General features: G+C 41.9%; 1 protein-coding gene across 4 annotated transcripts in view; it reads right to left on the bottom strand.

Moving 5' to 3' along the window:
- Window positions 1–11208, bottom strand: part of RALB (RAS like proto-oncogene B) — a 78031-nt gene that overhangs the window by 7248 nt on the left and 59575 nt on the right. For 3 of the 4 annotated variants that reach the window (XM_034785244.1, XM_034785243.1, XM_034785245.1), the window contains exon 4: window positions 1507–1684. In XM_034785244.1, coding sequence (XP_034641135.1) covers window positions 1507–1684 — 178 coding nt within the window. Of the gene's footprint in view, window positions 1–1506; window positions 1685–6156; window positions 6721–11208 lie in introns of those variants that run through there. The other variant, XM_034785246.1, reaches the window with a different exon arrangement.

Below are 11208 nucleotides of genomic sequence, written 5' to 3'. Positions count from 1 at the left end.
ACAACATGTTTGGAGAAAGTTAAGACTTAAAAATTACAATCCAGGGTGAATTTACAAGGTAAGTACAGTGTGCTAGGCACTTTCCAAACATAGACGAGTGTCTGACCCAAACCGCTTAAAGTCTACGATATTAACTCTCTCATTTTCCAGATTAGAAAACTGAAACACACAAGTCATGCTGCAAGTCAGAGCTGGTCTTAGAATCCAGATTTCTTGGCTTGCCTTCCCATGCTCTAACTGTGCTGCCACCTTGATAACTAGACCATTGGTAAGCCAAACTAGGAAGATATGGATTATTTTAACTTGCTCATCAAGAAATCTGAAAACGTTACTTAGCGAGTGTATATGTATTTGGATGGGAATGTTAATTTAGTCTAAAAAGCTATAGTACAGATGCTGCCACAGTGAATATGCCTCATGATTTATAAGGACTTTCTAACAGACTGAACAGGAAGCAGTTTACTGAAGTCAAAACCAGCCCTCAGGTACAGTTAAGCTTCAAAACGTTCATCCCTAGAAGAAGAGCCATAAAAGCTTTGTTTTCAGACTGTAGATTGTAAGCAATTCAACCACTCTGGATCCACTAAGGGTCCTTTATTATATTTGTTCAAACTTCAACCAACATTGCAAGTCATCTTCTGTGGATGTGTAAGGGGGTGCGCATTTTCATATTTCCCACAGAAAAAGGAAGAGAATCCCGATATCTAAGACACTTCAGGAAGCACATATGTATGTTCACTTGCTAGAAGGGTTATGAGAATCCATCTGTTCAGAAATTGAAAAGCAATTTCAATCCAAAACCACTACAAGTGACATCAAGCTGGAGAATACGGAGTTTTCGGAAAGGCAGGTATGGAGGGTGTGGGGAATCACGTTACAGGATAGGTATGAGGTAAAAAATGTATATCTGTTTTTCAGAAACTGAATTAATCTCAATAATCAGAAAGCAAAGAACAGAGTTAGTCAGAGTTTTGGCAGATACTTAACAAAATATCAGCTGCACCACATGTGAATTGAGGAGACAAAAAGAGGGAAGAACCAAAATTCAGAAGTGCTGAAATTATCCTCATTTTAATTATCCTCATTTTACGATGGGCTGAACTACAGTTAATATATATCACTAGTAAGCATTTCAAGCTATAATTTAAATCAAACCCTGCACTTCAGTGAATTCTCGGAGCTAATAAATCTACTATACTTCAAACCATCATCTGAAAGTTTGCCATTGTACAAGGACTCACTACACTTGTATCTATAATAAAGTAAATTAATGGGATTTTCTTGACATGTTACATAAACTGCAACAAAAACCAAATGTTCGCTTTAATTTGCAAGATATTCATTAACTGAAACATTCAAAAGTTACAAGTGTAGACTATTGTAAGAGGAACAAAAACCCAACCATGAATTGTGCCTGTCCCAGAAAGTAGTAAGAATTAGTCAGTCATTCTCAGTACTGAATGACTGAGATTCTACTGCAGTAAAAATGTAAGCTAGTTGCCTTACCTTATCTACATTTGCTCTAGTTTTGGCAGAAGTTTCTACATACTGCACACCCCACTCCTCTGCTTTACTTCTGGCCTCCTCTACAGGCACCTGCCTCCGCTCCTCCAGGTCAGATTTATTTCCCACCACAAGCAAAGGGATTTTGTCCTCTTCAGCCTTCACACGCAGGATCTGTTCCCTAATTCATCAGATATTAAAAACAGAACAGCTGAGTTAGCTTCCTGAGAGCATCAAAAATAAAACACTTGACACCAGGAATAAGCAAGCAGCCTTCACACTGTGCCAAGGAGTATCGTATTGTACTTCTAAAAAGCCATTTCAGGATGGCCTGATGCCATCACTAATGAGTAAAGGATTCCAAATTTAGAGTGGTAACATTGCAAGCTCTGAGCCAATATTGCCCAAGGAATATAGGAACCCAAATTGTAAGTTACAGAAAATGGAGGTTACTTACTTGTAACTGGCATTTCTTTCAGATGTGTGATCCCAATGTGTATTTCATAGGCGGGATATGCATGTGCACTACGTGACTGAGCCTGGAAATTCTTGCAAGTATTGTCTGTTTGTCCGTGCCTGTGCCCTGGATCTCCTTGTGCTCAGTACCGAGAATGTAAGGGGAGATGCAGACTGACCACTTCTCTACCGCAAATCCAGTCATGAGGCAAACCAGAGGGGAAGGTGGTTGGGTAGCAGAATTCAGAGACAGACCACACATCTCAAAGAATCTCCAGTTGCAGCTAAGTAACCTCCATTTCTACTCCGAGTTCTAATCCCGGTGTGCATTCACATATGGGGGAATGTCAAGCAGTGATCAAATGGAGGGGGGGAGGAAGGATGCAGGTGGTACAGATCTAACACTGCAATTCCAAAGGCTTTGTTGACAGCAGAGACTTGGACTAAAGCATAGGGCTACATGAAAGTACAGATCGTGCTCCAGGTTGCCATCTTACAAGTGTCCAGCACAGGTACTTCCTGAAGAGATGCTACTGAGGTTGCCAGTGCTCTAGCAGAATGAGCCCTCACCCCATCCGGGGGAGGGAAATACACTAACGTATTGCAAAGGAGGATATAGCCAGGCATCCACTTAGAGAGCCTGAGCACATATCGTTTGTCCCCATGCTTGCTCTACTGTAGCGACAAATAGTCTAGGAGATTTTCTAAATGGTTTCATCCTTTGCAGGTAGAATGGCAATGCTCATCTGACATCGACAGAGTGAAGTTTCCTCTTCTTGCTGGATGGAGGCAGGAGGCTCTGAAAAGAACCTGGAGTGAATAAGTGCACAGTAAGTGAACTGATTGGCTTATGTGGAACTTGGAAGATACCTTTGCGATGAACTTTGGGTGGAGTGAAGGGGTACCGTCTCTTTATGAAATGTATGGTGAGTCTGCCACAAAGGCTTTTCCTTCACCCACCTTCCTGGCAAACGTAATGGCAACCAGGAAGACGGCCTTCATGGATAAATGAGACATTGAGCACATGGGAAATGGTTCAAAAGGTGGCCAGTACGAGGATTAAGGTCTCACTGTGGCGTTGGCTTCGCTACTAGGGGGAAGGTCCTAGTCGGACCACTTACAAAACTGGTTGTTACTGGGTGAACAACAGAACAACTATCCGCCAGGAGATGGAACACACTGATTGCTGCTAGGTGGACCTGTAGAGAGCTACTAGAAAGACCCGAGTGAGAGTGAGGAGGTAAGTCTAAGGCAGCAAGAATACCTGTTGATCCTGATAACTGAGGCGCCCTGGAAGAGAAACGCTTCAATTTGACTAGTTAACATTTTCTGGTAGAATCTTTCCTGCTGTGATTAAGAATAGTTTGAATGGCCTCTGAACATGAAAGCTCTAGGTCTGACACCCATCCAAATACCAAAGCATGAGGTGAAGTGAGTCCAGGTTGGGATGTCTGATCCTGCCAGTCTCCTGAATTAGCACGTCTGGGAATGACTGAATGCTAACAGGTTGCTGGGTTGAAATTTGTAGCAGGGTCCTGAAACCAGAATTGTCTGGGCTAATTGGGTCAGATGAGAATGACTTGTGTTTTGTTGTGACAAATCTTCTAGAGAATCTGGGGTAATAGTGGGATTGGAGGGAAGGTGTATCTCATGTAGCCTGTCCAGGACAGGAGAAGGACATCGCGCCTGGAGTCCAGACCTTGAACTGCTCTGGTACAACATACATTGAGCTTCTTGTTTTTCTGTGAGGTGAATAGCTCCCAAGATGGTGTTCCCCACTGAGGGGAAAATGCTGCCCGGCACTGAATGGTGTAAATCCCACTCATGATTGGTGAAAAAGTGTCTGAGCACCAGGTAGGTACGTTACAGTGATTTTGGATACACCAATTCCATAAGTTGACCACCTCTATGCACAGTAGGAGGAGCCTTGCCCCTGTCTTGTTTATTTATATAGAAGACAGTCATGTTATGTACATTATCCGAACATTAGAGAGAGAAGGGTGGGTGAGATAACATCCTCCTCCTTCCAGTAGTATCCTCTTCTGGGGTTAGAATGTTCCTCAGAAGAACTGGGTCTGAAAGTAAAGGCGATTGTGGGTCTGGGAAGATGATGATATCCCCTTGGGGTAGTATATGTCTCAGCCTGTCCCAGATTATGAGGGGTCCCGGTTACTGGTTATGCCAGATTCTGTGCCACAATAACTTAGTTGTTGGCAGATCCTTATGGGGCCTGGCCGGTATCATTAGAGAGTCTCCTTCTTAGAGCTTTTGTCTGTCAATGGTGGATGCTGATCCTTCGCTTTGGTAGAAATCCCGGTTGGCACTGGTGTCGGTATGGGGGATGGAACTGTTGGAGCTTTGCTCCTACATGCTCTCTGCTTTCTTTTTGTGGTTGGTAGGGTTAGGTAGACTTAAGTCCTTGGGGCTTGTATGTGAAAACTCACCCAACTTGGATGGCATCAGAGAGGGAACCTTCTCTTGGAAGCAGACTTAAAGGGGAATCAGTTTGTGTGTCTAAGAGTGTTCCTTACTCTCAAGAGAAGCCAGAGGTAATGGGTCTTTGTTTCCTCTGGCCTCTGCTGCAGAGCTTGTGCTCACAGACACGCTGCTAGAGGTTTGCTGCCAGTATACAGGAGGATCTCCCGGCTTTCTCCATGAGGTATTCTCTCAGTCAGAACCCTCATCCCTCTTGGGTCTGGGGTGAGGAGGAGTGACAAATCCTGCACTTGGCAGGGATATGCGCCTCCCCAAGGCAGTAAAGGCAGCATTGGTGTCATTGCTGACTGAGAAGGAGTGAGGACAGGAGATGCAGTGTTTAAATCCTGAGATTCTAGGAAAAGTCCTTTTCCTGAAAGTGGGGACAGAGATGATCCCTGGGGAGGAGGAACTAATTAACTCTGCAGGTGCTATAAAAACACTATGAAAAACTAAAACTATATACCATTATATTTACAGAGATGAAGACAATGCAGGGATAACTCCGGACACAGAGGATTCCAACTCAGCACATGCAGTGGCAAGAAGCAATTGGAGAGGCAGTCAGCCTGCACCTCCTTATATACGCTCGGTAGTGAGCACAAGGAGATCCAGAACACAGGAGTGGACCAATGGACACTAGTTGCAAGGCTTTCCAGGCTCAGTTGCATGCGGGATACACATAGGAAGCAGCACTTGGAAAAGGTTACATTTTGCTGTGTGTAGCTGAACACCATATCTGTCACTTCCTCTGACTCCAATAAAGGAGAGCTTCTATCGTGGAGTACAAATGGCTTTTGAAACAAAAAAGTCTTGTACAATATATTTATACTCATTTGGTTGATAAATCTAAGGGCTCGTCCACACAGCAACTCAGTGCGCAGCAGACTAGAGCGCTCTAGATTTACACCCCGGCTTGCCATGCACTGTCTTTGTATAGACAAGTGCTAAACAGAAAAATTGTGATAGGATTAGTAAGATCTGTCAGACATCTAATGTATATTTTTATTTTTCCATCCTACACAAATAGAAGAATAAATTAAACTTTATAAAAAAATACCATTTTACATTTCTATAGCACCTTCCACTGGAGGATCTCAGAAGGCTTTATAAATAGGTAAGTCTCCCTCTGAATTGGGTAGTATCCCCATTTTACAGAAGGGAAAACAGAGGGGGGAGGGGGGAGTTCGAGGATTTGTGGAAGGTCACATTGTGACAAAGCAAAACCCTGCTCCCTGGCTCCAAGACCTGTGACCTAACCACACAGCTATCCCTTCCTTCACAAGGAAGTATGTTTGCTTCTACTAAAAGTCTGACTAGAGCACTTTAAGGCCCAATGAAATATGTATGGAAGGTTACAGTTCGATATCTGAAGGCATCTTTTGTTACCACTTCAAGCTGATTTACTTTAAGAAAAATCTAACCTTTTTAATTAATAAAAAGAAGAGCTTAAGACAACAGCAAGCAGCATAATTTTCAAAGATATTGTGTAAACATCCAGGAAACTAGTTAGTTACGAATTCCTGCCAAAACTAGGAAATCTTGTGTTAGAAGCATATGCTGGCATCAACTTGCAGTCTCTTTATTCTTCTAAGAAATGAAGTGTATAGTTCTTTTTAGCTCATTTTTCATACCATTTCCTTATGTGATGAAACAATATATAATAAACACACACAAACGTGTTTTTTCATGCAATCAAATTAATACAATATCCAATCTATCAAGATTAGGCAGAGAAGCTAGTACAAGTAGCTTCTTGCAGTTTATTTCCCATTAATAGCGGATTGTATTTAACAGATGCTTCAATTGGGGTCACTTCAAGTGCACAATGTTATACAAAACTGAAAAATGACGCACTTGAACACAACCAGCTATTAGAATCACAGGATACTAACAGTTGGCTTTTGAGAGTCACACAGGCAGGTAAAATGACAAAACAGCAAATATACATATTAACGATTAAAATCTGAATATCAGCAGGATTTCTAGCCTGACTTGAAATAGCTGTGATAAAGAATCTGATTACAGAAAATGTAATAATCATTTACATGAATTTTGTCATGTCGGGGCTTTTCTATGCAATTTGCAAAAACTCAAAAGATTAAAGAAGTCAAATGGCTGTTAGCATAAGATTTAAATTTGTTCTGTGTTCCCTCAAGTTCCCTCAAGGTATCCATCTCATTGCTGGGCACCTTCCTTCTAACTTGAAAAGCAGGGGGGTATAGGAGTTGTAGGTTCTCTTGATTATGGATTAATCCCAAGTTTAAAGCATCCATTTCTCTTTCCCTAGGAAGCACAGGGGGAAGGACAGATTAAATAATAAATAAATAACCCCAAGAGCCCCACTTTTATCATAGGTTGATGAGATAGTCAAATTTCCTTGTCTGTCATCAGAATGCACTAGAGTTTTATTACTGGCTAGATTCAGGGCCAGTGTTTTGGTTTATTTCTTTGTACTGGAATGTTGGTGCAACAATTGCGCACACAAAAAAAAAATCACAGTAGGATGGCAAGGTTTGTGAGGGGCTATGTTTGAGTTTTTATTCAGGGCTTGTCTCCATGTACAGCAGCGCAGTGCACTGCTTTAGTGAAGACACCATTATACCAGTGGGAGAGCTTCTCCTGTTGGGGTAGTTAATCCACCTCTGCGAGAGACAATAGCTATGTCAACAGGATAAGCTCTCCTGTTGACATAGTGCTTTCTACACCAGGGGTTAGGTCAGAGTTACTATGTCGCTCAGGGGGGTGGATTTTTTTTTTTTACCCCTGAGCAATGCAGTTACACCAGTGTACGTTTGTAGCGTAGACCTGACCTCAGAGAGCAGATTCAGTATTTTTGTAAAGAATCAAAGGGTCCTGTATCTTATTCCAAGTTATTGGTACTTTGTTTATAGCATATATGTACACAATTCCCATTACAGATTGTTAATATTGTTATCCACAAGGCTTTTTCATTGTACACAATATAAGTATTGGTTTTCAGCTGTCTTGTTTGCTGCAGAAATACCACTTTGCTCTGTAGGCAGTTATTTTTAAGCAACTATTTGAGAGAACCAAAAATAAGATTCTATTCTCTTTCCTGGCTTAGCAATCAGAGATATTGTCATTTCAAAATATCTGGTGTTAAGACTATAAATTGAAGATGTTCCATAAAAGTGAGAGAAGCTCGGGGGTGATGTTCCAATGGAAGACAAAGGTCAGATCAATATCAAAATATACCATTGGCATTTTAAAAATGAGGCAAAAATACTAACACCTGAAGCATTTAATGGATCATTTTTACCAACAAGAAAAAATGAACTGAACAACTCTCTAGCAAAAAGTTATCTAGGAGCACTGTGTCAAGGTCTCAGACCAAGAAGCCTAAATTACTAGTTCCAAACTAGAAAACAGATATTTTGTTTTCCTTCTCAGTTGGGAGTATCTAAGTGACACTACAACTTGTGCAATGCTCAGAAGAAATAATGGGTCCACACACTTTAAAGCAATGCTGACAACAGTGTTTCTTATGCACAGACTAAAAGGTTTTGCCATACAGTATGTTGCTATACAAGACAAAATTATCTATGTTAAATAGGAATATTTTGGGATTTGCAGTCACTCTTAGATGATTTACACCAGTTCAGATGCTTGTGTTTCAGATAGAGATCGCTCATCTTAGTCGTCCATCTGCTCATTGAGAGGAAGACTTGGTGGGCCACTTTTGTTCATGAACATTAGCCAACAACTTAGACCCAAATATTCCCATTCCTTCTTTCCACCCGAACCCAACCCACAATTAATCCACTGGGTCAAACATGCTTTACGTTTCTTTAGTGCTTCTTCGGCCTCTAATTAATTCTTTATCCCATTTTGGAATCTGCTTGGCTTTTTCTTGGTCCTTAGCATACAAGGAACAGTCTCTAAAAGCCAAGTTTTGCCACTCTTTATAGGTGAGCTCTTAGTGCCATGTAGGCATCCAAGCAACTAGGTCTATGTTCCTTTGCAGTTTCTGGGGACTGGACAGAAAGTGGGCAGGGCAACTTTCCATTCTACAATGGAAAACAGATATCATCCTTGGGGTGATTTCTGGAAAGGTTCTTAAGAACAAACTTCATCCTTATGAAAATCATATAAAGCTCTCTCTCTAATAGCACCTTTAGCTCTTCAAGCCTTCTGGCCAATCATTTTGTGATGAAAAACAAATTCTGTAATAAAAAAATGCAACATAATCCTTTTCCTAGGCTCAGCTGGAAGGGGCGCAAGAGAATTAAACACCAAGATCAAAGTCCCAAGCAGGAACAAGGGCAGAAGACTGTGTTGCCTTCAGGGGCTCAGATTTCCATGGCTTTCAGAAACCTCAGTTTCCTATTAGATTTTGAATTTACCTTTTCTCTGAATTCTGTGACTTTGGTTTAGTTGGTACAGTTAGCCCAGCCTGAAAAAATTCCAGGATACCAGGACCACAGGGTCTACCTTTGCCTTTTCACACCAGAGAGAGAAGGCTCTTCAAGTACACCTGTGAAACTAATTATTGCCTAGACTATAATATAGCTGGTATCTTTGTCTGCCAGACCTCGTCTTCAGGCTCATGCACACAACTGTCAGGCTGTAAGGGTAAATCCTACCATTTTGTCATTAATACTGTTGATAACAGCTGAACTAGACTGTCCATGGACATGTTCAATAATCATGGCCTCCTCTTTGATGTGATCTTCTGGGCTTGCACAGCACATCCCAGGGTGGGAACACAAGCAAGTTCACAGATCTATGGTATGGTATGGGTGCCCTCATCTCAACTCTGCACTCCAGGGGTGGAGTGTTACTTTGACTGGATGCTTGGACCATGAGTGATTCAGGGATGATGGACACTAGCTGAAACAAAATGGCCTATAAACAGGTCTTTAGATCAAGGCAGTGAGACTTTTCAGAGGAAAATGAGGTGTCAGAATGAAGATTAACAGTGCCATTACTGTGGCATATACACTGTCAACGAAGAAAGAACAGGAGTACTTGTGGCACCTTAGAGACTAACAAATTTATTAGAGCATAATAAATAGTCTCTAAGGTGCCACAAGTACTCCTGTTCTTTTTGCGGATACAGACTAACACGGCTGCTACGCTGAAACCTGTCAACGAAGAGTATCTGTTAATAGGATAGGCAGATGTAGTAGAAAGAGGGCCTACACACACCCAGCTGGAATGCTCTCTAAGTCATACATGAATTATATACAGGAAGAATCTAGCTAATTCCCCCCAGCCTGTTTGCCAGAAGCTGGAAATGGGCAACAGAGAATGGATCGCTTAATGATTACCTGTTCTGTTCATTCCCGCCGGGGCACCTGGCATTGGCCACTATCAGAAGTCAGGATACTGGGCTAAATGGACCTTTGGTCTGACCCAGGGTGGCTGTTCTATGTTCTTGCACTATAGTAATGTACAGTCTTGCACTGCTCAAGACATTCTCTTGAACAATGCAAGCTCATTAATTACCGTATATACTCATTGATAAGCCAAATATTTTTGGTGACGCATCAAACTGCGGGGGCTGGCTTATAAACGGGTCTACACCAAAATTTGATGATTTTAAACTCTATGGAATCATTGAATTGAATATCTAATACATTGTCATTTTGTTTACCTGGAGCGTCTGCAGGCATAGAGCCCCTCAGCTATCAGTGTCCGCGGTTGGCCGTTCCCAGCCAGTGGGAGCTGCGGAAAGTGGCATGCCACTTCCCACGGCTCCCATTGGCTGGGAATGGCCAACCGCAGACACTGGGAGCTGAGGGGCTCCACGCCTGTGAACGCTCCAGGTAAACAAAACGTCCAGGCCCGCTAGCGGCTTACCCTAACGGGCCAGGAGCCAAAGTTTGCCAACCCCTGAAATATAGGGTCGGCTTATGAAAGGGTCATACAGTTTTTTGATATTTTTACCTAACCATCTTGGGGGGGTCGGCTTATAAATGAACGGACTAATGAACAAGTATATATGGTAGTTTGCCACTTAGTCAAAGAATAGTGAACGTGCACCCAGCCTATGTAATCTGAGCAGATTCCGCAAGCACTTTAGACAAACTCACGGTAAGGATAAAGCATTAAAATAAGTTTATTAACTACAGAAAGAGATTTTAAAAGATTATAAGTATTAGGCACAGAGGTCAAAGTTGGTTACATAAGAAATAAAAATCAAATTGCAATCTAAATCCTAAATGTATCAGACTGAGTAAGATTTCAATCAATCAGTTTCTCTCAACCCACTGAATGTTCCAGGCAGTTTACAGTTAATACACAGGCTGAATGTTCTTCTCAGCCAGGGACCAAGCTCCCTAGTTCAAAGTTTTTGTCTTCCAATTGATCTTCCAGGTGTTGAGATGGGGAGGAGAGAGGACAAGTGGTGAGGTCACTGTCCTCTTTTATACTTTCTTCCAGCTGCTAGAAAGACCCTTGCTGTGTCACAGGGCTTAGTCTGCCTTCATTCTGTACATGCCCTCTGAGGAGTCTCCCAGTGGCCCTCTCAGAGAGTTGGATTCTCCTTAATTGGCCATCAACACCTGTCTAGCCAATCTTTATGTAAATCTGTTTTGTCAGTGTTAGTTGCTCCTTTGTTGCCACTGAATGGCTGGGCGTTTCCCACTTATCACATATTTCAGTAACAAATATACAGTAATACTTCATAACGTCACATACGATTCAACAGGAATTAATATTCAATAGATCAAGACTTTTTAAATACCACCTCTCATGGCATACATTGTTCAAAACATATCACAATCATATCACCGTGGTGAATATATT

This window comes from Trachemys scripta, chromosome 11 (assembly GCF_013100865.1).
Source record: "Trachemys scripta elegans isolate TJP31775 chromosome 11, CAS_Tse_1.0, whole genome shotgun sequence".
Lineage (NCBI taxonomy): Eukaryota > Metazoa > Chordata > Testudines > Emydidae > Trachemys > Trachemys scripta.
The sequence above is the reverse complement of the archived record's forward strand: the minus strand, read 5'-3'. Positions and strand labels throughout refer to the sequence as shown.